The sequence below is a fragment of the Lonchura striata genome, chromosome 1 (genome assembly GCF_050655825.1).
Source record: "Lonchura striata isolate lonStrDom1 chromosome 1, ASM5065582v1, whole genome shotgun sequence".
In the NCBI taxonomy this organism is placed as follows: domain Eukaryota; kingdom Metazoa; phylum Chordata; class Aves; order Passeriformes; family Estrildidae; genus Lonchura; species Lonchura striata.
Window position 1 is genome coordinate 5,704,742 of NC_140703.1, and position 27,616 is coordinate 5,732,357.

General features: G+C 42.1%; 1 protein-coding gene across 2 annotated transcripts; it reads left to right on the plus strand.

The window, feature by feature from the left end:
• Positions 1-4,997: 4,997 nt before the first annotated feature.
• LOC116183432 (transforming growth factor beta activator LRRC32-like) lies at positions 4,998-23,848 on the plus strand. 2 transcript variants are annotated; one of them, XM_085589694.1, is made up of 3 exons: positions 4,998-5,862; positions 15,717-15,807; positions 20,856-23,848. In XM_085589694.1, the coding sequence occupies exons 2-3, from the start codon at positions 15,721-15,723 to the stop codon at positions 22,794-22,796; spliced, it is 2,028 nt and encodes a 675-aa protein (XP_085445820.1). In that variant the 5' UTR covers positions 4,998-5,862; positions 15,717-15,720; the 3' UTR covers positions 22,797-23,848. The 2 variants fall into 2 exon arrangements, with proteins under 2 accessions (XP_085445820.1, XP_031360275.2); XM_031504415.3 differs by lacking the exon at positions 4,998-5,862 and adding an exon at positions 7,608-12,364.
• Positions 23,849-27,616: the final 3,768 nt, after the last annotated feature.

Consider the following 27,616-nt stretch of genomic DNA (forward strand, 5'->3'; position numbering starts at 1 on the left):
AGTTTATTTGTCTGGAAGTTTTGACCATGTAATTTTCCTCTCCCTTTTCCCTTACTGTCTCACTGCTGCATGCCCCAGCAACCCTCACATCTGGGGAGATGTTTCCATCACAACTTATTTGTATTATCTTCTGTGATAATAACAGGTCTCTCAGTCTGCAGAAGACCTTATCACCAAAGCCACGTCATCTTTATTCTGCAGTAGTACCTACTTACACCAGGACTTTCCACAATATCTGCCACTACAAGTGATGTACAACATTCCAAACACTCCACAAATGTTCGAGCACTGTGAACTTTGCATTCTTGCTCAATTTTTTGTCACTACCCACCAGGGCATCAAGTAGTGCCTGGGGACCCTGTCACTTAAGAGTGACAAGATGAGCCAGGACGATGCCTAGGACTGTGGTCATCCTTCCAATCACTGATTCATAACACAGGTGTGGCTGACTGCTTCATAGCTGGCCCTATCTGGTTGGGTGAGGGTGAAGTGTCCCAGGAGAGCTGGACATGCATCTTTTACCCTGCTTTTGGGATGAATTTCACAGCTATTTGGGTCACCGGTAGCTGATTTGGAGCTAGTTAAGGTATGTTTCTTTTACAGTTGTACCTGGAGCTGTCTGCATCTTGTAACGCCAATGTCCTCATGGCCCAAGGTGAGGTGGACCTGAGGAAGATTTTGGCTGGGACCACAGGGGACTGAGCCAAGCCAAGTCCAGGGAGATGCCAAGAACAGCTTCTTCTTTGAGTTCAGCTGAAGACACAGTACCTGAGAGCTGTAGGCACCATATGATAAGACTGATACGGGACAAGAATCACACCTGACCAGGACAACTTCCCTTTTCTGCTCACCACCAGCACCATCAGCACCAAGACAAGCCAAAATCACAGCATGGGACACATCATCATATTCCCAGCATCAAACTTCCCTCAACACCAGAAGGAATATAAAATGGGGACAGAGCAACCCCTTGTTCCTCATGTTTATTTTTTTTTTTAAAGAACAAGCTATATTCAGAGCAGGAGGAAATGGAGCATAAATATTAAACTTTGTTTAGTCTTGGGAAATACAATTTATAATTAGAGTTGGGCATCCTGTTGACATGTTAGAACCTATTTTAAGTGTGAGGTGAGCACATGGCCAACCTCTATCTTTCACAAGTGATTAAAAATTGCCAGTTCTTTCAGTTCTTTTCTTCTTGTCTTATTTTGTCTTCTTTTTCTTTTTTTTTTTTTTTTTTCCTTTTTAATGTAATTTCTAGAAAGCAACTGAGCTAACATCAGGTCAAGATAATGATACTTATAGTGGCAGTGATGTCTTGCAGCATCTCGGCAGCTGGAAATTTTGCTTTCTGTTCATGTACTTCTGCTTGTCTTCATGCCAGCCCCACCAACCAAGCCTGTTCACCTCTACTATGGAAGAATGGGAATCCCATGAGACTTGGAGAGTGAGGAGATGGTGAAGATTGACTCTGTGTGACCAGCACTGACCTGTGGGTTTTTTGTTTTGAAGTGGTGTTTGCCAGTTGCCACATCCAGCTGCCACACACAAATGAAAATGTAGGATTTGTGCATGGCAGGTACCAGCAGAAATTATTGTAGGACTGGTGCCTCCAAGCAGGTTTGGAGGAAAGATCCTACAAGTCTGCAGTGTGCCTCCTAGAGTCCTCAGGTTCTTTCATGGGTACATCAATGCTGTCAGATAACCTGGCTCTTCACATCAGTCACATTAAGGGTTAGGTCTCTTGTGGGCACCCTTCCCCACCAAACCAGATTGCTCCTTCCAAACTGGGTGTAATCCTTGGGTTTTCTTTAGGGCCGGGTTCAGGTTGGCTGCTTCTGCTCTGCACAGCCCTCCTGCACTGTTCTAGGGCAGCTTTGCACACTGTCCCCACCTTACTCAGGGCACCCTAAAAGAACGTGAAACAACGATCTCAGGGTAGTGGGGTCACCATCCAGAGGTAGATAACTGAGTGTTACGCACCTGGACGTATCCAACTTCATCTAGAGAAGGGTAAAGTTTGTGTGGATTAGGCCATGGATCACATATCTTTAGTGGGAGAGATGTAACTGGAAAAGTCGTCTGACTTAGGTCTCACTGGGAATAAACCATAGACCGACCCAAGTTTCTGCTGCCCACACGCCAGAGATGGAGTCTGACAACAGCAGGATCTGTAGGAATTATTCCTGCTGCTTCCATGTAGTCCAAAATTTCATGTTGGGAGAGTTCCTATCCTTTCTGTGATGGACTATTTTCCTATAAGCTAGCCATACACCACCTGGGAAATACAATTGGATTGCCACCTCTAAGCAGCAGGTCCAAAGTGATCCTCTAGGCTTGGCTACTGTGACATCAAGTTGGCCATCAGGTTGTCCTGCTGTGGTGACAGGAGGGTGTGCAATATATTCTTGTTTCTTGGTGAACTCCCTTTGTTAATCCATCCAGATAAGTTATTGTGGGCTATTGTGGGAACCCAGGGCACAGGAAATATTTTTCTGTCTGCTCTGAGGGGTCCTGACCCCCAGAGAAGCACTGACTTTGACCCTCATTCATGGAGAAAGCTTCCAAGACTTCAAGATAGACTAGAGTTCATAAAAATGTGAAATAGATTATAGAAAGTAGTATGGCATGTCACTTGGGTGAGAAATTTAGGTTTTGGGGTTTTTAGTGTGTTGTAGATGGGAACAAGATGGAGGTTTTAGGGCAGGGGCAGGCTGTTCTTCTTCACTTTCTTCTTCCTTCTTCTTTCAAAGGTTTGGGTGATATCTTGTAATCAGAAAAGTCCACACTGCAGGCTTCGAGGGATCAGTTATTGCCTTAAAAGGGAAAATAATCTAGGTGTCATGTCTTAATTGGATAGCTTGGTCTTAAAAGACCTTGTAATGAGAGATTGTTAGCTGTTTTTGTGGTGCTTTTACAGCGTGCAGAGTCTGGTATAGATGGCGTGCAAAACTTTAGATAAGATAACAATAAACAAGAAGCTGAAGATCTAAAAATTCCTGTGTGTCTCCTTTTCCTGACACAGAACTGCTCCAGGAGGGTTTCCCCCTGATGGGAACCCCCAGGGAGGGGTCCAATGTCAGGCCAAGAAACCAATCAGCTATGAGTTGAGTTTTGGTCTGTAATAGTTGTAGTAGTAACAACAACAACAATGCATATACAGCTACACCTGTACATAGGCAATAACTGAGGCAGTAAAAAATAATTATTGTTGCCTTTGTTACCATCATGTATATATTGCTGTTAAATTGATTAGTCTTATTACAATCTTACTGCAACAACATGAGCAAAGTGTATTTACTGAGATACTTAACAACCACATTTTTCACACCCGTAGATTGCTGCCGTGCCACTCTGAAGCCCCCTGGCTTCCCCTGCCCAGCAGAGGCATGGTGGGATGCGGGGGTCACTCCCCTGGATCTCGAGGAGAGTTGGAGAGAGGCTAAGACAGAAAGTCACACTGTCTGCCTTGTGTGGAGGAGAGGTGGCATCTGAGGAGGCAATAAAAGAACCAACTCAAGGCTGGGGGAACCATCTCAGGTTTAATCTTGGCTCAGAGAAGCTCCAAACTCCTGAGTATTCAACAGCCAAAGGCCCCCTTGAGACTTCCACAAAGTCTTAAATACCGGGGCGTAACAAGGGGAAAGGGATGCCCATTGACCAATGGGGGGATTTGGGGGAGTGGAAGGTGGAAGGATAGACAGATACAAAAACCAATGGGGGAAACTTAAGGGAGGAACCCCTGGCCCTCATCCAATCCCTCAATGCCCATGGCAGAAGGTTCTGGAAGAACGGGATGGGGTGCTGAGTGATGGACAAGGTAGCAGGGAGGGGAGAGGGGAGTGACAAAGCATTTTGAGAGAGATTGGCACTGAGGGAAAGGTGGGAAAACTCAGGGTGGAATCATTGGGAGAAAATAGGGGCGGAGGGGCAAATCATTACAGAACTGTTACAGAAATATAAAAACACAATACAACAGTAGATGTTTTCATCTTGAAACTCCCAGTACAGTGCAGTTCTGAAGTATCTCTGACTCAGAGGAGCTGGTGTGCTACAGAGAGCAAACGTGTCACAGAGAAGCAAGAGCTGGAGCCTGCAAATGTTTATCAGAGTTCACATACCTGTCTGGCACATGGTATAAAAGGACATAGCTTTCAGCTGATTTTAATAAGCAGATCTGGGAGAGCGGGACAGAATTGATGTTTTTTGGGAGAAGGGAGCCAGCATTTCATTTCTTTTGGGTGAAAATTCTTGTCCATTGTTGCATATCTAAGTGAAAAGGGGATAAAACACATTATGCTGAAGGAAGACATCTCCTCTGAGGGAGGTCACTCAGTTGAGATGTTCCCCGTGCATGCAGGGGAGAAGGTGGGAGGTCTGCAGTGGTCCCTGGAATGTTTTCTTTGATCCCTGGTGGCCCAGGGGAGGCCTTAGCCTGGCTGGTGAAGCCAAGACTCTGTTTGGTCCTAAGACATCCACTGAACACCCAGTAAAACCCTGTCAAAGGTTTAAAGTGCTGCAAACAAACATGCAGAGCCAGTGAACACCTGCCTGGATATCCAGGCATGTGTATGCAACATAGACAACGTGCATGTCCCCCACCAACTTACACAATAGCATTGCATCTGAAATAAAATGGAGCTTCACACTATGAGAAACGCCTTCACTTCTGAAATTTGAAAAGTTTTATTAAACCTTAACAAAAAATACAGCAAAGGACTGAATAAGGAAAAATTACAGCATTGGGAGCCCCTGTGACTATCAGCCATGTGCTCCTCTACAAAATGGATGCTCTGAGTTTTAGATGCTTAGCCCTTCCCAAAGTTTTGTCAGTCAACCCCTTCTCTGCCATGCACTGGTGGAATTACCATCTCATGTCTTGACTGGAGGTCAGGCTTTGTTATGCTGTGCCTCTTGGTAATGAGCCAGTCCTCTCCAAGTGTCCTGACTACAAAGGCTCTTACAAGGGAGAGGGGAAAGAGGACTATGGGGGGACATATTACAGTAACATCACTATACATCCACATATCTCCATCTCTTAATTGTGAGAGCCAACTATTACATTGCTCATCTATAACAACACCCAAAGTAAAGAAAGTAAAATTCATCCCAAAGCCCTTCTTAGAAGGTATTTATGTTATCACCCATTCAAGCATTAAATTTAATTTATCCTTTCTGTGTTTGCCCATCCCACTGCTGTGCCATGAAGACACAAATGACCTGTTGGGACACCAAACATGATGTGATCGCCCTACTCCCATACAACCTTTTCCTACACACCCCATCCTGCATGGACTTGAAATGTAAGGATTACAGCCAGCCCAGTGCCCCTAATTTACCCCAACCCCTGAGAATCTCCAGGCTGACAGCTGTGGGAGAGGCACAGATGACTTCAGAGACAATCATGTGTCCCAAGCCTGTGGAGGGGATTTTTTTGTGGTATTCACAGACTGTTTCATGTGTCAATACGAGAGGAGCATAATTACCAGCTGAGAAACTGCAGGAAATAAGCCAAGGCTGAATGAACAAAATGGAGAATAAAGAGCAGCGCAGAGGACCACATATTTTAAAAACTACAGATGTACGTATTTATGTAGTTCTGGGGAGTCTGGAAATATATTAGGGCTTATGACTGCAAAGGAATGAATTCAAGGACTAGTCTATGGGGAGCATTTTTTTTTCCCTGTGACTTCAGACTTCTCTCAATGCTTACAGAGTTTTAGTCAGCTGGCATGCAACAGAGGTACGACTTCCCCAAGGAAACTCTTTCTTGGCTTGAGCTGGAAAGGCTGCTGGGAGAGTCAGGGGAAAAAAGGGCTGCAAGCAGAGACGAAACCTTCTCCTCCTCCAGCCACAGAGCAGGTATGTGGAGATGTGTGTGAACCTGGGAGCCTGCTGTAAAGTTGCACTTTCAGCTCTGGGAGAGATGAGGGCTCTGGTGACTTTGAGCTGCAGCCTTTGAAACTAATGCAGATGAGGAAGGTACTGTATAAATAAAATGTTCTGTGTTTACGAATAGGCTGAGGAACTGGCTAAGCACTCTGTGTAGATGGCTCTATCCACCCACTTTTATATTTAATCCATCAGGGACTTGCACTGTGTGAGTTAGATCGTTTATATTAAGGCACCAGTTAGTTTATAATAGTACAGTTGTCATGTCACAGTATTTGTTATTATTCTCCATGTTTACTGGAATAGAAAATGGGGAGATGATTGGTTTTTTTCTTTCTTCACAGGACTTCAGTCTATTTATGGCACTACTGCATTATAGACTTCTGAACTAGGAGTGCTGCAGAAATCAGCATTGTACACTAATTAAATGCCACTCAACCAGCTCTCCAACACTGAATCCTAATATAGTCTTGGGCAAATCACACAGTCCCTGGTTAAAATAGGCAAAATGCTGTTTGGCTTGTCTGCTCTTCTTCCTGTTAGTGCTGTCGTTGAGCTCTTCCAGTTGGAGCATGAGGTGTGAGAATGGCAGGGTTATTTTGCTGCTCTTAAGATCCTGACATCTTGAATTTCACCTTTGGGTGAACGATGATTTACTGAGATGGCTTTGCTGGATCTGGACTGTTATCATGAGAATGAATGTTTAAGCAATATTTGGAAGTAGTAAACTTTTAGAAAATCATAGTTTACATAAAAATCACAGTAAATTTTCTAAGGCTAAGCCCAGTTGTAATTTGGATAGAAGTATTTTTGATAAAAGTATTTTTGATAAAAGACAAATATGCTTCCCTTAAATAGAAGCAATAACTTGGCTTTGCACAACAGTGATAATTTGTGTTTTTTACTAAGATGTATTAATTTATACTTTAAAATAAACATATTACTCTAAAATGCTGAAATCCTCTAGTTTTCAAGAACAAAAATTTACAACCTGTCATCTCTTTTTTAAGCAGATGGCTGCATCTTAATGACTGTATCAGTGCTTGGCCTTTTACTAATACAATGATAGGTGGATTCAAGCATGGATATCAGTATTATGCAAATCAAATCTGTCACAAATAATTCTCTTCACCTCATTTTGCTTCCTACTGGATTTTATAAAATCAGTACACCTTTTCCTAAATACTGACATCACTGTCTATAAAAAACAATATTGCTGAATTAAAAGTATATTTTATAAACTGGTAAGAAAATATTCTGGTTTGGTTCTTGAATCTGCATTTTCTTTTCCAGGGAGAGCATTTCGTGCTTAGATAGTTTAATCTGCAAATGCCAGTACATGTCACTTCTTGCTGATGAAAGAGTTTTCATTTTCCCATCTCCCTCTGTCCCTTTGCCCATCACTCACACATTCTCTGGGCTTGTGGGTTTCTTTCAGTTCTTGTTCATTTACATTTTCTTTCCTGAAGAGAGAAGGAGGAAAAAGGGTGAATAAAACAGGGAACCTGGCTAAAACCTCAATAATTGGAAATGTTCATTTTTGGTAGGGAAATGCTGTTGGCTGAGCATCTGATAAAGATGCACATGGAGAGAGGGAAGAAAGAGAAGGAAGGAAGGAAGGAAGGAAGGAAGGAAGGAAGGAAGGAAGGAAGGAAGGAAGGAAGGAAGGAAGGAAGGAAGGAAGGAAGGAAGGAAGGAGAAGGAAGGAAGGAAGGAAGGCAGTGGCTTCAAAAGACAGGAGAAAAGCTTTGTTGGGTTTACAAGAGATGGAGGAGTCTCTTTTGATCTGTGGACTTGACACCAGGAAGAGTAGGGGCTGCATCTGCCTGTGAGATGCAAAGCACAGTGCAGATTGCAGGAACAAAATAAACCAGGAGAATCAGCTTCTGGGAATGTTGTAGAGTGTCAGGAGTTGGAGCTGTGCCTCCTTCTCAAAGTCTGTGGCTCAGGATGGCATTGGGTATTCTTTTTAATAGGGTTAATATTAATGTTGTCTCCATCTTCCCTGTGGGTGAATCATCAAGGAGCTATTCCAGCCAAAAAGGAGCATTTACAGTTCAGACCCACTTTCTAAGGCAGGGACTTGTTTTATTTACTTCTCTAGAGAGTTTGATTCATAGAGCTCAACACAGGACCCAGACAAAAGCAGTGCCTTAGAAAGCAGCAGCATTATGAATGGACAGACTCCAAAAGGTCTGGAGACTCAAGATACAAAATGATCAAGACATTTTCTTGTTCCTCTGAAACCCTTGGGAACCTGCAGCAGTTCACAGACTGGTAAGAGCCAGCAGCTAGGATTTACTTTTCCTTCTTGCTCTTGGCCATGGTGGGCAAAAGGTTTGGAGGAAAGGAGAGGTCTGATAAGGTGTTCCTCACTTTGGGTGACAGAGAATGAAATTCAGCTGACACTGACAGAAACTGAGTAGGAAGTGACTGCTGAGACACCATTGGAAAATAAGGATTTCACAGGGTTTGCAGGTGCAAAGCCTTTGTGGTGGGTTTCAGTGCTGGCCAAACACCAGTGCACTCACTAGAATATGCTTACTCATTTCCTGCTGTGAGATTGGATTAGGAGGAAGGCAAAGTAGGCTCAAAAGTTAAAAGGATATAAAGAAAACGTTATTAACAGTAACTAAAAATAAGAGAGAATAATAAGATTCAGAATGAAACTTTTAGAACACTTCTCCTCCCACTACAACATTTTCTTTCTCACTCACAACAGACAGAAATAATTAAGTCAGCTTATCACTTCTAGATCAGTTTTTCTTCAGTTTACTTAGGAAGAGGAGTCCTTTAGTAAATTTATGGAGATTTTTCTACAAGAAAACAGTTATCTCGTGGCTTCTAATTTTCACGAGTAGCAGCCACCTGGAAAAATTAAATCTGCAACTGTGAAGTCCCTCCCATTTTTCACAGCTTTTTGAACAGCTATGTTTATGGGCCATGTCAAATTATGGGATACTATTCTAAGGATGAGCTGTTCAAAAGCAAAGTTTCTCTTTATTTATATCTGAGATCATCTTCATCTATGAGAATAGGGATCTTTTTCTGCTCTCCTGAGGGCATAGGGTCTTCATCACTCTTCTCTCTCTCTTTTCAAGCTTCTTATTAAATTCACAGCTATTTCAACATTTGTCTGCTTTAACACAGGTTTGAACAGTCCATCCCCCCATAATTCTTCAATGTGTTATAGGGAAAAAAAGGTTGATGGATCAATTAAACTTTTCTCTATAGCTTTAAAAGAAGATTTCAGTCCTGAGATTATGCCATCTCCTCATCCCTCCCATCTTGACTTCTTCTTCACTGGTCTAGGATTTTGGCAGTCCACTTTTTCTTTCCATTCAAAGTCCCACATATTCATAAAGTTTCTTTTCTTCTGGGTCGAGGTTGAACAATCTGATCCAGGTGTGGACAATTCTCCCTGATGGAATTACAGAACCATGGATTTCAGATGTATCAGCCCGGATGACTCCAGCAATCCCAATCTTGGGTCATTACCAGGATGATCAACTCCACTATCACCTCACCTAAGAACCCACATGTATTAAATTTTAAATGAGGCTTTGTCCAAGAAAACTGGTTTTGGGTGTAACAGATATGTGGGGGCAGCTCTCAGTGCTGGCGTATGTGCTTTGCAATAACAAAATATTATTTTTTAAATTCTTTTAAAATTATTGCTTTGCAATAACAAAATAACGCCTATCAAATCATGTTTCCCTAAATCAAATACAACAGTATTACACTGGTGCTAATTATAATCAATATACATATCAGGGTCTAGCCCCACAGCTGAGACAAAGGGGGATGAGCCAACTGAGCTACTTGCTCTCAGGCCAGAAAAAAAAACAGAATTCCCGTGATTTTTTGGTTTTAGCATGGGACTTCACTGAGGCTATCAGTTTTCTCAGTGGTTTAACAGATTGTCAATTCCTAAAGCTGATTACAGATTGTTTTTTTGTCAGGCATGGAGAAAACTGCTAGCAGCTACTCTTAGAACATCACTTCCATGATGCAAAACCAGCACACCCTTGGGTATTGTTGGGATGGGACAGCCCTTGCTATTTTATGGGCAAAAAAAAAGCTTGATTCTCCAATTTGTGTGATGGAGATGAGAATTACTGGGGCTTTGAGCAATGAGTGGTGTAATGGAATGTGTCCCTGCTCATGGCAGGGGGTTTGTATTATCGACAAGGGTCCTTTCAAATTGGGCCATTCTCTGATTGATGCATGTGACTTTTACCCTGCAGATGTGTCTTATCAAGCCCATACCATGCCAATTTTTCAACACCACTTTAAAGTGTAAACTGCTGGGCAGCTCAAAGCCAAAAATACAGAAAATTTGGGAAATCAGCCAAATGCTTTGGAGTCTTTGAAACTGTTTGCTGCCAGATCCCCTTTGGGAAAGGACAAAGATGGCAAGGACAGCACCGATCTTTCCCACTGCAGCTAGTGTCCTCTGAGAGTGTGGTTTTATTGAAGAAAAGCCTGAGCAGTAGAATCAGTGCATTCCCTTTCCTCCTGCTTTGGCATTTGTTTCTGTCTAGGCTCTTCTTTACAGTTTGGCTGGCACAGCTACCTGGTTACTCAATAAAACAACTTGAAGAACAGAGCTGGCTTTTTGAAAAGCACAATATCTCTGCTATTTTTATCCCTGTAACTCAAAGCTTCCTAAAGTGCTCTGAATATCCAGGTGCAGAAAAATTGGAAGCTTCCATCATCCTGGCCGCTTGCTGATCTTGATTATAGGCATGATATTTGTAGTTCAAATCAGATCGAAATATCCTACTTAAAAAAAAAGTTTTTATTTTCCTTGGAGACCTCAAATATTTGAGTTTTGCATTGGAAGGCATCTGTGCTTTTCAAATGCTACTGTGCACTGCTGACAAGGTAAGCTCTAAACCCAGAGCATCCAAAAGGCATTTAAATCTCTGAATAGCACAGTTGTCCCGAGTTTCAACATGAATTTCCTCCTTACCCCAAGGGGATTGCTCCAGGGATCATGCTAAGGAGATGAAGTGAAAAACAGCACAGCAAAGTGAAGCTTAAGACATGACATACTTGGGGGAAGGTGATCAAGACTAACGTGATGAGAACCCAGTCAAGGGAAACTTTTCTGAGGTTGTGATAATCTCACTGGTGGACAATTCTCCTGAGAGCTTAATGAGTATTTTTCTATCCATTGCACCTAATTATGCCCTCCCTGTCACCTTGTCATAGTATTTTAATTGCTAGACATGCAACCTGGTCCAGTGAAAAGTGTCCCTGCCACGGGAGGGGGGCTGGAACTAGATGAACATTCCAATCCAAACCATTCTGAGACTCTATAATTCTGTGATTTATACCTCTCATTTCAGGGTGCATTACCAAGCAAACTTAGAGCCCAGCTCCTTGGCATAGTATTTCAGCCATGGGAAAACTGTATTGTGGCAGTTCAGATTTGTATGTCTGGGAGAAAACAGCAGGGAAATCTATGTAGAGGAGGGTTTTCCTGAAGCAAGACTTAATTAGCAAAAGGAAATGAAAAGGAAAAGGAAACCAGCTGCTCTGGCTCTAGAGGGCAGCACGAAATAATAAATAAAAAGCTGAACTTTGCCAATTTGAAATCATCTTCTGCATGACAAAAGAACCCCTTTGCAGTGGGAATTCTTCCTACTGGATCCAGTATATTCAGCACTGTGTAATTTTTTACAGCCAAAAATTCAGCAGCACAACCGAAAATGCCTTTCATGGAGGCCTTTAGCCCTAATTCCTGCCTCATGCCATGGAAATCCATCCAAGGTGTTGTAGCCAACAATGGACCCCCCTCCTGCCAGCAGACTGCAGTCACACTGTCATTAGTAGGATGACTGCAAAGAGAAAAGTTATTTCTTCCAGAACAGGTTTCCAGATTTTGGGGTTTATAATTATCAGCCATGAATTTTAAATGTTTAATCCGCAAGCACTGTGTCCTTAAAGATACAGAGAGACATTTAGGTGCAGGAGGCTACAACCCTCCAGGAATGTAACTTGTAGACACATCCAAAATAAACACACTGTCATGCCCCACGCACACAGCCAAACAATGGCATCACTGATAAGTTACTTATTCTCCAGAGAAATCCTGACAGTTCCTCTGGCAAAAATCCCCCTGTCTCTCAATGCCTGCCCCAAGAAAGGGCTCCAGGATGTCACACAGAAGCTGACTCCGTCCAGAGCACAGCGGTGGCTGGGACCCAGCAAGAGCCCAGGGAGGAGTGGAGAGGAAGACAAGCAACATAATTTAAAGCAGACACTGTCCCAAATAAGGTTATTTCCCTGAAAATGCCCTTCATTCTGAAGCTATGCGTGAACTTTTAGGTGTCCTGAATGGGTGAACATGAATCTGAAGAATAATTGCATCGATACCAGGACTGAATCGATTTTGAAGAGCTGGACATGCTTTTTAAAGAGATGATAAGCAGTGTTTGGGGATGTGAGAGACCCTTGAAACAAGGTAAATGGGAAATAGTCACTTTTTTTACCCTTGGAGGCTCTAACTTAACAGGAAAGAGTCTTGTATGGGAAAGGATAAGACCCTGGGGGGTGTGATTTTTGTTCCGTGTGTTCGCTTGTATTTAAATTTCCTTGGCACAGGACAGCATTCCCGTTAATTGTCTAAGCAATAACAAAAATTATGTTTGGGAGAGATCTGGAAAGTGCTGCTTTTATTAGCTGCAAACATCTGTGAAGTAATTTCAGAATTAATGTTGTGATAGAGAGGGAGGCAAACATTGGTCTGAAGTGGACACTGGGAATAAATTGTTATTATTCCATGGTTTGAAATGTGTATGGTCTTCTCTGACTTCCCTGCTTTTCCTACTTTTTAACTGGGTATGCTGATATGGTTAGGATATGCTTTTTCTATAATTATTTGACTGACTTATTAATATGCCTTGGGGATGATATTGACTTAAACCAGCTGTATTTTTCAGCTGGGGTTGGCACTGTGTGATTTTGAAGTGCTGTGGTGGAAAGCTGTGGATTTAAGTAGGGTTCAGAGCTCAATCCTGCTCTGAGCTATGCTGGGGTTTCCATCACAGCTTCCAGTGGGAGCAAACTGGCACTGACCATGAAGCTGCTTCAGCTCTGGGAAAACCTCAAAGCAATAAAAGCTCCTTTCAGTTGAGTTATTGCTACTGCTGCCCCCAAACTGTTTTTGTAAGCTGTGGATGGAGAGATCAATGCCAACAGGAAGGGTTTAGTGCCAGTAGATGTCCTTTCACATACCAAGGGAATGGTGGTCCTGTAACCCTGAGCTTGGCACTGGGAGAGCGTGGGGGATTGCTGAGACCTGCTCAGAGGGTAGAAAAGAGGGGGATGCACTGATGTGTCACACACTAGAGGTTGCTGAGAATATTCAGAGAAAAGCTACTCAGGAAAAGCTTCTCAGGTGGACAGCTGAACTAAAATCTACCCTAGGAAAGGAATCTCCTTGAGCAAGGAGGTTGGGCTGTACCATGACAGGTCAGGAGGAAGTAGCTTCAGGTTGTGCCAGGGGAGGTTCAGTTTGGATATTAGGAAAAATTTCTTCACCACAATGGTTGTTAAGCACTGGCACAGGCTGCCCAGGGCAGTGGTGGAGACCCCATCCAGGTAGGGATTTAACAGATGTGTGGATGTGGCACTTGGGAATATGGGATAGTGGTGGCCTTGGCAGTGCTGGGAGAACAGTTGGAGTTGATGGTCTTAGAGGGCTTTTCCAAATTAAATGGTTCTGTGAGGACAGAGTCTGTGTTGTCTTATGCTTGAAGAGGCCATCACATCCTTGATGAACTTCAGTATGTGACAGCCATCTTAGAAACACCTTGAGGGACAGCATTCTTCCTTATTACAGATTTGTCTTACTCAGCAAGCCATTATATCATATTTTTTTGTGTTCAAATGCATCAATTTCCCAGTTGCTTTATAAACCTAAAAATTAGGTTAAGTATGTTAAGACTCTGGATTGTGTCAGGTTTGTTATTTAAAAGGCAAAGAGACCTTTTGTTGCTCTGACAGTGTGACAAGGGAAGACATTGCAGAGCACTTGGGCCACATGCTGTTCCTCAGGGTGGTGCCCTGTTGTGGCTAATATCCTCAGCTTAATTCATGTTGTCTGAATAGAAAAGATTTCCCTGTGAGGGCTTGGAGAAAAACCTTGTAGTCATTGGTATGTTAATCTTCTGTCACCACCTCAGAAAACTAATACTCAAATTATGAAAATATATTTATCCTCCTTAAAGAGGGTCCCAGCTGCTCTAAGCATGGGGAATGAAGATCAGAGGGGGAAAACAGAACCATTATAGATGGTGATATTGGCAATTCCTCCTTCCATCAGATGATTTCAGCATATTTTGCAAACATTGATTCAATGGTAGAGAATTTACATCCTTGGTTTGGTTTTAACAGAGAGGAACACACTTCTGATCCCATTACTGAGACCCATTCTTTCACCTTGGGGTCACAGGTCATCATCCATCACTGGGATTTTCTTATGAAATGGAAGGAATACGTAAGCTGTACACTGAGTAGCTGTGGTCTAATCCTACACAGTTTCTCTATTCCTAGAACACAGCTCTGTTCTCTGGTTCAGGAGGGTAGAAACAGGCAGATTCCCATCAGGAACTTGTTGGCATTGCTGTTCAGTGACTGTCAGTGCTGACTGTAAGGGGCCACCAGCTGCACCCATCAAAGTGACTAAGCAGAGGGATCTCCATCAGCTGAGAGTGATCCGATCTCTTTCGTTTCCACCTATTCAATGCTCTGGGTGGAAGCCACTGAGCAACTATATTGATGCCAGTGGCTTGTGCATGGGATTGGGGTTGCATCTGGAGCTGTTTGAAGCAGGAATGCTTGCCTTTGACTTTGGTTGTTTTTTCCCATTGTCCAGTGACAGGCCTCCCAGAGGTGTTTGCTTCTTTTGCAGTTCTGTGCTCTTTTATGGAGTGCTTTCCAAACAGTTAAACCCTCATGAATGCTCTGTTTCACACAAATCCATTCTATTTAAATCTGTCTCTTTGTAAGGCTGATGATCTGTCCTTGTCCATGGCAGGGGATTGCACAAGATGGCTTTTAAAGGTCCCTTCCATCCCAAGTCTGAGAGAGTTCAAGAAGCATTTGGACAACACTCTTGGACACAGGATCTGACTCTTGGGGATGGTGCTGTACAGGACCAGGGATTGGACCCAATTATTTTTGTGGGTTCCTTCCAATTTTACATATTTTGTGATTCTGTGGAATATATGGTTCTGTGATCTCCTGTCAAATGTATTTATAAGCCTGTCCATACCTGGAGTGTGTAAAATGAAAAATCTCAGTCCACTCCTTAAGCTGTTTGCATTAACTCAACAAGGGTACACATGTAAAAGCTCTTTGATGTTCTGGGATAAGAGGAGTAGAAAATGTTGTGGATGGAAATGAAAACTGTTCCCACTTCTGGTTGTTACTGAGTGGCACCTCTTGACTTTGCTCAGGACATGGTGCCCAAAACTTAAGCCCAGTTGAAAGCACCGGTGCTGTGTCTATGGGGAGTGTGAAGATAACTCAGTCTTCAGTAGTTTTCTTTCTCCATTATGCCAGACACCCTGCCCAGTTTGAACATGTGGACTTTGTTGATTGTCCTGGATACCATTTAGGCAGCAGCTGAAATCACACTGGGGAAAACCCATTCAATGTCTTGGACCTTCTGTTCAAATTCTCAGAGGTGGCTTAATTTATTGCACTGCTTGTGTCCTTCTCCATGTTAGATGATGACCTGGTGCCAGCTTTTGCATGTGTTGACCACTGTGTCCCATATGAAATCTAACTGTAATTATTTTTACCCACAGAGCCATGAAACTGTACATCATCTTCTTCCTGGCAGTGGTGAATAAACAAACCTCTAGCTACCAACCCCCTGAGGGGACATCCTGTGAAATGGTAAGGCTGTCTCTCTACTTAGGTCCCTTGAGATCTTGAATGAGGTTGGGACCCCCTTGTTACAGGCACTGCACAAGCAACTACAGTCTCTGAGAAGGGAAACCCCCAGGACCAGGCTTCTGGATGGCAGAGGTGGGATTTTCAGGTTTAGGGGATGCTTAGCAGCCTGTCATCAGGCCGTGTCCTTGTAGTGACAGCACGAGGAGGGGCAGGCACAGAAGGGTCATTATCTCAGCTTTTTTCCTAAGGAGAAGCTGGTTAAAAGAAATTTGACTTGATTTCCCTAAGATTGTACAGGGTTTCTGTAGCTAAGACAGAGAAAGAACTTAGACTTAAAATCAACTTACTTATATCAGTTGTTCTTTGTACTTGCAGTAAAACATCTTCTGTGAAATACTTCTATACCAGCTCTTTTGTAATAACAAGTACACTGACCTCCTCTGCCCTGACCCAGCATTTCTTCCAGGGAAGTTGTACCTGGCTTCTGCTGGAGTGAAGAGGAATGATAAAGACTCTTGCTCCACTACAAAATCTGCTCCTTGAAGTTTTGCAAGCACCTGGTACAATATTACAAATGTTATTTGCAACTGAACTTTTTCCCTTCCCTCTCCAAGTGCTTCTGACTGTACCAGGATGTTTAAAAATACTTTTTTCCCCCCCTTGAACATTGAAGCTGTTCAGCGCAAATCCTCAAGAATTTCCAAAATAGGGAAAAATAATTTGCTAGCTGTACACATCTCCCTTGTGGGACTCATTCCATTCCTGCCCACCCTGCCATATTGCTGCACTTCCTGAATTCCAGAGAAGTTAAGACCTAGTGTATATATAAAAAGATCTTGGGAAGGTGACTGGGTAGCTCAGCTCCTTGGCTGGAGAGGGAACACTGATGCAGCCACTGTAAACAGGACAGCCTGGGTCCCATGTCACAGAATCACAGAATAATGAGGTTGGAAGGGACCTTCAAGATCATCAAGTCCAGGCCCCTAACACCTCAACTAAACCATGGCACCAAGTGCCATATCCAGTCTTTTTTAAACACATCCAGGGATGGTGACTCCACCACCTCCCCGGGCAGGCCATTCCAATATTTTATCACTCTTTCTGTGAAAAACTTCTTCCTAATATCCAACTTATATTTCTTCTGATGCTGCTTGAGACTGTGTCCTCTGGTTCTGTCAGTTGTTTCCTGAAGAAAGAGACCAACCCCACCTGGCTACAATCACCTTTCAGGAAGTTGCAGAGTGATAAGGTCACCTCTGAGTCTCCTTTTCTCCAGGCTAAACAGCCCCAGCTCCCTGGTCACATGAAGGGAGCCATACAATATTCCAAGCAGTTTCATCCTGTTTCTTGATGGGTCACAGGCTGATTGCTCAGAAGTAAACACATGCTTGCTTGCACCACTTAATGAAGCTGCTTTCATTAAGCCAACAACACAACTATTCTGGGATAAAATGAGCCCTGACAGAAAACACATTGCAGTCAGGGCTGAGGATGCTCATGTGATGTAAATCAACAGCTCAGCACTGCTAATGTCCATACTGATTGCCTTCCTTCACTGGCATTTGGTGGCATGTGGATCTAAACACAGCTCAAAGAAAGAAGGAGCTACTGGATTGGCTGTCATTGACAGTCCTGCACTGCATCACAGCCTCAATTTATGTGGCACTTTCCCTGTGGTGACACCTTTAGAATAGCAAAGGCTCAGAAGTGGAAACTTTAATCTCAAATCTCATGGAGTAGGCAGGAGTCAGAAACCTGTGCCGCTTTCTGAGTCACCACTGATGGTTCTGTTGCTGAACTAAACTCTCCTAGAAGAAGTTTTAGGAAGTAAGCAGTCCCTACCAGACCCCTGACCTGGGGGTGAACTGCACTGATTATGCCAGTTACAACACATCTATCACTTTGTGAGACAACAAGGAACACATCAAATGCCAGGATGTTCTTAACTCACATTATTTTCCAAGAATAGGCAAAGCTTCAACTGTATCATATTTTACCTCCCAAAGAAATATGATTTTGCTAATTCCTGTTCATTGGCAAAGGAGGAGATTTCAAATAATTCATAGAAGGGAAGGGATTTTAGGAAATTCTATTTTACCTTACTTAGAGGTGATGCAAGGACAGATGCATAACCAGATGTCATAGGTCAGCTGATGTGTGGTACCTGGGCAAAATGCTGAGGTTTGATTTTGTAGCTAAGCCTCTACCTGAGCAGATCTTCTAAGAATGGTCAGGGACACCATACAAGTCCAGGTCAGTGCCAAGAGGCTCCAGCCCAGATTCTTGGTTCAAATGTTCATGAACTGATAAAGGAGATCTCACGGTTAGGCTTGAGTCTAACTCCTTTTTGTAGGGCTCTTACTGAGGTGGTTGACAACTTCCACCCAGTGCTGAGCGGTGAAGAACTGGAGTCAGAAACCAAATGATGCCCAGCTTTTGAACTGTTGGGTAATTTTTTTTTTTTTTTTTTTTGCCAGCATCTTAATGAGACCAAGTGGTCCTCACCCTCCAGTACTTCTTGATACTAGACTTGAAACAAACTGATGTCAGCACTGGCAGAGGTCATTAAGTCAGAACTTGAGGCTGACAAAATCCTCTTTTCCAGTCTCAGGCTACCAACCCATTGGATTAAGGGGGGAGAAGCAAGGAGATAAACCAAACAGATGCTGTTTGCTCCATCCCACAGAGACATGCTTCATCTTTTCCTACTGCTAATGAGAAGGAAATTCATGCCATTTGAGCCTTGGGGGAGAAAATACGGTGCAAAAGAGAAGATAAGAAATTTAGTGAGGATCAAAATAGTCAGTGAAAAGGAAGGAGAGTTTAAAAAGAAAAATGAGAGGGGAAATGTTATATGAAATGGCATACAGTGTGAGGTGTAGATTTTATTAGTCTTTTTTATCACTGGGAGGGTTCAATGGATGCAGATTAAAACCCAAATCATGCAAGATACATGGTGAACAGTGGCTGACCTCTCCCTCATCAACATCAATGAAAAGCAGATTGTTGGCATTGGCAGGAGTTGCATCAGGACTTTAGTAAGATTCTAGCTGCCCAGGGGGAATGGAGGGTGCTCAGCACCTGCTGGGATCTGGCTGAAAGTGTGAGAAGAAATCTGACATCTGCATTAGGATGCAAAGCAGTTTCTGCTTTTTCACTCTGGATTTTTGTATCCTCCTGGCTTTTTCCTCTTCCACAAATAAGTAAGAACAGGTTTCTACCCTCCTCCTGGCTTTTTCCTCTTCCACAAATAAGTAAGAACAGGTTTCTACCCTCCTCCTGGCCTTTTCCACAAATAAGTAAGAAGAGGTTTCCTACCCTCCTTTTCATGCCTCAGAAATAAGGACAATTCTGGGTATAATTTAACTCAAAATGAGGAATTGTACAGTGACTTTGCAGGAAAAATATTTTCATGGAGAAGTCAGAAAATTTTTTTTTTTTAATTTCTATTTTTTTTTTTTTTTGCTGAAGGAGATTTGAGTGAGTTGGAGGGAAAAGAGGAAGGGATTTAAGTTTTAATGGTCAATTTACGTGGGATCATTGGGGAAAATGAGTCATGGGAATCACTGTGGAGCAGCTTGTGTACATCTAAAATTTGAATGACCACTTGAACTTCCTTGGCACATTCTTGTGTGGTCTCCAGAACTAAGATGATGCAAAAGAGATTCACAAAATACTGACTACTGCCCCACTTCTGCTAAACAGATCTGCCACTTCATTCACCTCAAAGGTCCTATAAAACAAATGAGATTTAATATCTTTGACTTTTTATATTTGCTTGATTTCTGAAAAGCTTTGTGTCATGGAATCTGGATTCTGCTTCTTCTTAGAAGTTAAGATTCAATGGGCTTTTCTTTCTTTCTCCCTTGCCTTGCCTTGCCTTGCCTTGCCTTGCCTTGCCTTGCCTTGCCTTGCCTTGCCTTCCCTCCCTCTCCCCCTCCCCTCCCCTCCCCTTTCCCCAGACACACAAATACATTAATAACAAGACTTTTTCTCCAGTAAATTAAATACTGCCTAAGCCTTTCACATTCCATTTCCTCCTGCTGTTGTATGTTCTTCTTAACAACAAAATAGAACTTGACTGTTATGTAAGGATGGTTGTTTCCATCATGTAATATGGTTCATGTTTCCAGTGTTCCTTATGAACACACACATAAATTTTTCTCTGGACACAGAACACAGTCCTAGCTACAATTAAACACAGATGCATCCAGAAGATGGATTTGACTTTGATGCTTGTTTTTTTGGTTTGGGTTTTTTTTTTTCCCCTCTACCCTTCTGTTGAGAATTGGCCTGAAAAGGCCTGACCCTAACTGCACATCACATCTTTTTCCTCTCAAAAACTGAATTGACATAATTTGTATTTTCAGTGTTGTATCACAGTGTCTCATGTGGGTGGTTTCATAAGGTGTGCTCCCCATGCAAGTAGAAGGGAACTGGTGCCTTAGGAAAAGGATAAATATGGAAGATAAAAGTGGAATGAGTTTGGAGATTGGTGTCAGACATATTTGGTTAAAGGCGTATTTGAACATGTGATTCTGAAGGAGAGACAGGGTTTGTGCTATAGGCTCCTTATAGGTTTTTATACCTCCTTGCTCTGGAGCCCATGTTTCCAACTGAGTGAAACTCTTCCAAGTACTGCTCACTACTACTACAAGTACAGTCTGCAAAATCTAATACAGTGATGAAAGTGAGAAAATTAAACCTCAGCACAAAAAATGAGGAAATCTTGCTTGATTGCAGAGAAACTTGGGACTGTTCAAATGAGGAGTCCAGGAGAAAGGTACAAAAAGAACTTTTAGTAGCTATCACATGCAGATTAAACGCTACTCTTTGAAGTCAGAAATCTCTTTAAAATGAAATGAGTGCTGTTAGCTGCAAAGAAGCTAATTGGGATTGCTGCTCTTGCTGTCTGAATGCTCAGAAAAAATTATCAGTATTTCAGAAGCAGCATCTGCCTGGATGCTGAATGTTATTTTTCTTACATTTAATGCAAAGACATTTTTCCTCTGTCATGTGACAATTCCTCTTCTCTCTTTTTCTGGCAGGTAAACTCTCAGGCATTTTGCCACAACAAAAATCTCCACCAAATCCCTCGTGAGCTCTATCCAAATGTAAACAAAATAGATCTGTCGGGAAATCTGATTCAAAGCATTTCTGAAATGTCATCATCATTTTACACTTCCCTTCAGTGCCTGGATTTAAGCTCTAACCAGATAAGTTTCATCAAGCCTGGAGTCTTCGCACACATGAAGAGTTTGCTGGAAATAAATTTAGCCAACAATCACTTGCATGAGCTTGCTCAAAATGGCACAGAGGGGATTGGGCTCCTACCCAAGGTGGAAGTACTGGACTTGTCCCACAACAATCTGTACAATGGGATGGCTGAGTATTTCATTAGAGAAGCTCCAGCACTGCAGTATCTGTCCTTGGCAGACAACAGTATTATAATGATATCACAAAAGATGTTTGAGGGATCTCCCAATCTTGTAGAGATAGATCTTCAGAGCAACATCATCATGGAAATAGAAGAAGGTGCTTTTGAGACCCTAGTGAGCCTGTCCAAACTCAATCTCTCAAAGAATTCAATTACTTGCATCTCTGATTTTAACCTCAGGCAGCTGGAGATACTTGACCTTAGCAGGAACAGCATTGAGACCTTCCACACCGCAAAATCAGATGATGAATATAGCTTAAGGTGTTTGGATCTGAGTGAAAACAAACTGTTTCATTTCCCAGTGTTCCCTCAGGTAAATAAGCTGGTAACTCTGAATTTATCAAAGAATTTAATCCAGCTCACTGATGAATCCCCTCGCAATAAAATGGACTATGTGAAAAATGAATGGCTAAATGCTTCTTTCCATATTTTTGATCAGAAGCAAAGTAGAAACAAAAGTTCTCTTTATTTATCCCAGCTTGTATATTTAGACTTAAGTTATAATGAAATCAAATCCATTCCAGAGGAGTTCTTTGAATCAATGTTGTCCCTTCACACCCTTAATCTCAGTAAAAACTGTCTTCAGGCATTTGCAGTAAGTTATGACAGTGCATTGATCTCTTTAACTGTCCTTGACTTGAGCTACAATGCTTTGCAGAACCTTCTCCTTGATGCTGGTGCACTGTCAAATTTGAAGGAGCTCTATATTCAAAACAATTATCTTCAAACACTGCAGTTTGACATCTTCTCCAATCTTCCTAGCCTTAGACTGCTTAATCTACAAAGCAATAATATCAGCCTTTGCAGCATGTACTCAGGATTAGCTAAGCAAAGACTTGCTGGAGAGGAAAGTGGTTGTGTATCATTTATCAATTCTCCTACTCTTCAGTACTTGTTCCTAGCTGACAACATGCTGAACATCCTACCAGCATACAGCTTCTACAAGACTTCTCTGGTTGTCTTGGACCTCTCCATGAACCCTGGACTGAAAATAGAACTTAAAGCATTATCAGGTCTGGAAAAGTCTCTGGAATGTTTGTATTTATATGGTAATAGGCTGATAGATTTAAATATTGACTTGCCTTGTTTTAGACACCTTAAACATTTAAACCTCTCTGAAAATCAGCTGAACTGGCTGCCTAAGTGGAGTAGTGACTCTCCACTAGAAGTTCTGGACCTACGGAACAACAGGTTCAGTACATTACAGAACAGCAATATTTTAGCATTAGAAAATTCACTTAAAAAATTGTATCTCACCGGGAACCCACTCAGCTGCTGTGGAAACATCTGGCTTTCATCCATGATCCAGAACAAAAATGTCCAGATCCCCAACGTGGAGCATTTAACATGCCAGCACACTCAGAATTTTGGGTACCAGGACAAAATGCACATCAGGAACATTAGACCAGAAGACTGTGAAAAAGAGGATCTGAAGAAAATCAACTTCCTTATTATATTAACATTTGTGTTGGTTTTATCTGTGGTCATCATTGGTGTGGGTTCATTTTTTTGCTTCCGCAGGCAAAACTTTAGCCATCAGTTTAAAGCATAGTAACACAAAATGTCTTGAAAACTGAAGAAATCAGGTGCTACACTGACAGTGTGTAGAAATAAAGGGTAAAATTCTCATCTTTGATTTTCAGCTATGGATTTTAAGTGCTTTTGAAGTGCCCTGAATTACACCACTGGTGTGGGTTGCAGGGATTTGAAGGAGAATTTGCCATGCTTTGCAGATCCATAGTTTAACTCAAAGAGGAGAAATTTGGACCTTGTGTGCAATACGTATTTAACTGAGTTTAATGTGAAGAAAGTAATCTCTGGGTGAAGGTTTAAAAAAAAAAAAACCTGGAGCATGAATTTCAAGCAGCTAACATTGAACTGAAATGTTTTTATTTCTAAGAAAAACTGTTGGAAAATCACTGCATATGATTCCATTTCAATGCAGAAGAATAGTATATCTATTTTTAAAAGCCACAGGAGGTTAGACTGCAAAAAAGTATTTTCAAGATACCAGTGTGAAATAATGCATAGGGAACACAGCCCTGGGCCATTATTCAGATCTGTCTTTCTACTGTCTTTCCCCAAAAATGTATTATTGTCTAGAGGGTGTGCTGCAAGAAAAATTCTGCAGGTCCTCATTCTGTGATGTGTTTAACATGGCCAGCCTGTTGTGTTGCTAAAAGTTGACACTGACAAATGTTATGTCCCGTAGTCTCACAGAAAATTCACCTTTTTGGAGGGAACATGGCAGTGAGTGGAGCCTGACCTGCTAACAGGGTTCAGGGGCTTTGAAAATGAACTATATCAGGTCTTCTGTTAATGCCAGGAACTGTCCATTCAGGCACATAGAAGTAGTGGTCAAACTGAAACCTGTCCAGGTAAATAACTCGGAGTCAAATTGCTGCTCCATTTCTGCTTCTTCCAGCTAGTGAATGTCAAACTACCACACTACAAAATGATGTATAATTATATTTTTTAAGCAGTTGTGTATGAAACTGGCTGGTGGTTTTCATTGTGGAATTTTGTACAATAAAAATAACTTTGAAGTCTGTAAAAAGCACAAGACAGTGGACATATTAAAGCACTAGCTTGGAATGCTCCACAGATGACAAGAATTGTCTTCCTATTTTTCTATGGTGTTTGACTCCAGAGACAGCTGCTCCATATTATAGAGTACAACCAGTGGAGAATAAGGAGTTGTACTGGAGATGTAGGCAAGAATTTGGAACAGGTTGCCCAGAAAAGTTGTGTCTGCCCCATCCCTGGGTGTATTCAAGGCCAGGCTGGATGGGGTTTGGAGCAATCTGGTCTAGCAGGTGTCCCTGCCCAGGGCAGGGCATTGGAACAAGATGATCTTTAAGGTCCCTTCCAAACCAAACCATTTTGTGATTTCTGTGATCCTATGAATTTGAACAAACCATCAGCAGCAATAGGGCCTGATCTAATGTTTATGGAAGCCAGTGGCTCAAGCACTTAATTTTGTAGAAGGCTTGCACAAGCTGCCTTCCCTGGGATCCCTAACTGCAGGGATTAGCTGGAAGCTCAAAAGCAAGCCAGACTGTGTGCCCAGATGCTGATTTGCCACAGGCTGAGTTCATGGCTTTTGTGTCAAGCATGGCAAAACTATTTCTCCTGCTGTCAGAGCCAGTGTTAGCTTGGCTGCTGTGACTAGAATTAGTAAATAACCTGATGACAGAGCCAAACTCATTTAATTAACAGTTTTAACATTGTTATTGTTTTGCTTTACAAAAATAAAGTTCTTGTTATTACTATGGAACTAATTAGACTTCCATTGCCTTCCCTGGGAGCAGAAATAATTTTTGGATTAATAAGTCTCAGAACTAATGTGCAGCATGGCTCATTTGGATTTTTCTGTTAGCAGCATAAGCAACCAAGTAGTGATATGAGCGTGCTTCAGCCAGTTCTTTTAATCTGGGTGAGATGAGAAGCGTGAGGGGAAGAAAATATGAATAAATTTACAAAGAGAGGGAAAGCAGGGAAAATGGGATCTCTACTCTACATTGTTCAAAATTATTCAAAATAGTGATATGTAGATGACAGCCCCACCTTTTGCCTCTCCTGTGTGTTACTGTGCCTGCAAGACCAAATGCCAAAGTACCTGGCCCTACATCAAAGGCAGCCATCCCTAAGACATTACACCAGGCAGCCTCATTGTCCTAGAAGGTTGGTGTCATGGTTTAACAAAGCAGAATATGAACCCCATCCCAGTAGAATCAGGACAGTAGGCATGACACAGCCTGTAATTTTGCAACCAAAATTGACACCCTCACCCATTGCTTTTTCATAAAGTCCTTGCAAAAACCTCTGTTGATGCAAAGAGATCCTTCTGCTAAGCCAGGGGATAGCCTCCTGTGATTCTGGCATTGGTAACAGAGCATTTGGAATTTATGCAGTCAATGCAAACTCTGTTTTTTTTTATGTTGCCACATACAACAAATGGCTTCCTTTCTGTAGCTGTTTGCATGGGACAGGACAATAGAAACACAGAATCCTAAACTGGTTTGGGCTGGAAAGCACCTTAAAGACCATCTCATTTCAACCCCCCTGCCATGAACAGTGATGCCACTTGCAAAAACAGATTGCTCAGGGCCCCATCCAACCAGGCTTTGAACACTGCTAGGGGCAGGGCAGCCACAGCTTTTCTGGGTGACTTGTGCCAGGCCTTCATCACTCCCACGACCAAGAATTTCTTCCTGACACTTCATCTAAATCTCCCTTCTTTCAGTTAAAAACCATTGCTCCTTGTCCTGTTACTATCTGCCCATATAAGAAGTCCATCTCACTCCTTAAAAACTCCTTTAGGTACAGGAAGGCAGCAGTGAGGTCTCTCTGCAGTCTTCTCTTCTCCATGCTGAACAACAATAGATTTCCTTTTAAGCATTTCCTACCACAATTTGCTGTGTTTTCTTCCTGAAACAATCCTCTGCAGTGGGATCAAGTAAGTACTGGAAGCACTAGAAACATTCCCAATTCCCAGAGAGGGTCTCTACAAGCTCAGCAAGTCATGATTCTCCTTGGTCATCTATAGAAAATCAAGTCTCAGTTTTCAGAAACTTGATTTTTTTTTTTTTTAATTTTTTTTTTTTTTTTTGCAAAGACAAAATAGCATCTTCATAGGATACCAATCTCTGGCCACAGATTTCTGCTGGGACCCTGGTCTGCCCTAAACTAGCCATTATGGGTTAGTATTCAAGAGAATAATTGCTTCCTAATATTTTGGGAACTCAAAGAATTTCCTCTCCCTGTCTATTCCCCCAGTACTCTTTTATTTGTCTGTGGAGAAACAAATGGAAATAAAATACCAGTATCCAGGGAAATGGGTTGAAACAGAAATGGGAGGAAGAAGAAACTGAAAATGCATAGAACTTTCTGAGGAGGACCTGTCAGGCTATACTACATTCTTTCACAAGCAAAGACATTTGGAGGCTGATGCAACATGATATTAAGCAAAATTTTGGCAAATATAAGGGAAAAATCGTGCAACACTGAGTCTCTTTTCTCCCAAGCTATTGATCATGGCTGTTCTGTGTTGCAGAGCCAAGTTAGTTCCACAGATTCCCTCCTCCAGTCCATTTCTAGCACTTGTCACATCAGACACATATCTGGAAGACAATGGAAAACCTGTTTGAAGCCTTTCTATACCTAAAGGGTGCTCGTAAGAAAGAGGAAGAGTGGCTTTTTACACAGGGAGATAGGACAAGAAAAGGGGGAACAGCTTTAAAATAAGAGCAGAGATTTAGGTGAGGATGAAGTTCTTTACTGTGAAGGTGGTAAAACACTGGCACAGGTTGCAAAGAAGCTGTGGATGCCTCATCCATTTAAGTGTTCAAGGCCAGGTTGAATGAAGCTTGAAACAACCTGGTCTAGTAGAAGGTGCCTTTGCCCATGGCAGGGGACTGGAACTAGGTGTTCTTTAAGGTCCCATCCAACCCAAACCATTTGGTGATTTTATGATTTTCCAGTTCACAAGCAGTATACTGTATGAAGAAGTATTCTGGAAGGCGACTATATAAGAGTATTTAGTCTTTACTCTTCCTGACTTTCCCAGAAAAGGAAGCGGAGAAGGGAGTCCCTGATCCTGAAGGCCAGTGAAGGAGACACTTCCATTTTCAGGTAGAAAACCCACCAAAGGGAAGAATGTTTGAAATGGGCAGCTAGGCTGGACGTATGGCACAAGGAGAAAAGGGCAATAAGAATAGTTAAACCAGGAGTCTGGAATCCAAATTACAGAATCATTGAATAGATAGGGTTGCAAGGCACCTCTGGAGATCATCTAGTCCAACCCCACTGTTAGAGCAGGTTCCAAATTCCTGCTTGGGATCAGCCCTTTGGTGGGTTTTCTGTCACATCAGTAAAGGCACTACCATTGTTGGTGCTCACTTTTTGCTCTGCAAAAATACCAACAACACATAAGGGACCGATGATGACTGATGCTCAGCAAGTTCAATGCATCAAGCAACTCTTTGGAGAGTGCTCAGGGAACAATTTGAGTGAAAACAGGTGACACCATCAAAACTGAGCCTTTGTACAAACAATTCACTCTTTTAATGCATTTGCTTTTTCCTCCAGCTGCTGTGTTTATTCCATCTTGACCACTTCTTTCCTCTCCCTCTGTTTTTCACTGGATTCCTATCTGTTTCAAGCTGTCTGTCCCAAACAGGACATAAATGCAACAGAATTTGATCCCAAGCTGAACTTTTGAGCTGTATCATATTTGAGTGGACTGGAGATTAAGTCAAGGGAATTCATGCACACATATTTCATCAAGATGTGAGGCCTCTCTTCCTTGCTTATTCTTTCTAAAATATTTAAATCTTAAGAAATAATATTATTGACTAGGAAAAAAAAAAA

Coding starts and splice junctions, on each gene's coding strand:
- LOC116183432 (XM_085589694.1), top strand. CDS start 15,721: ATGAAACTGTACATCATCTTCTTCCTGGCAGTGGTGAATAAACAAACC. Junction 15,808..20,855: donor AGGGGACATCCTGTGAAATG/GTAAGGCTGTCT, acceptor TTTTTCTGGCAG/GTAAACTCTCAGGCATTTTG.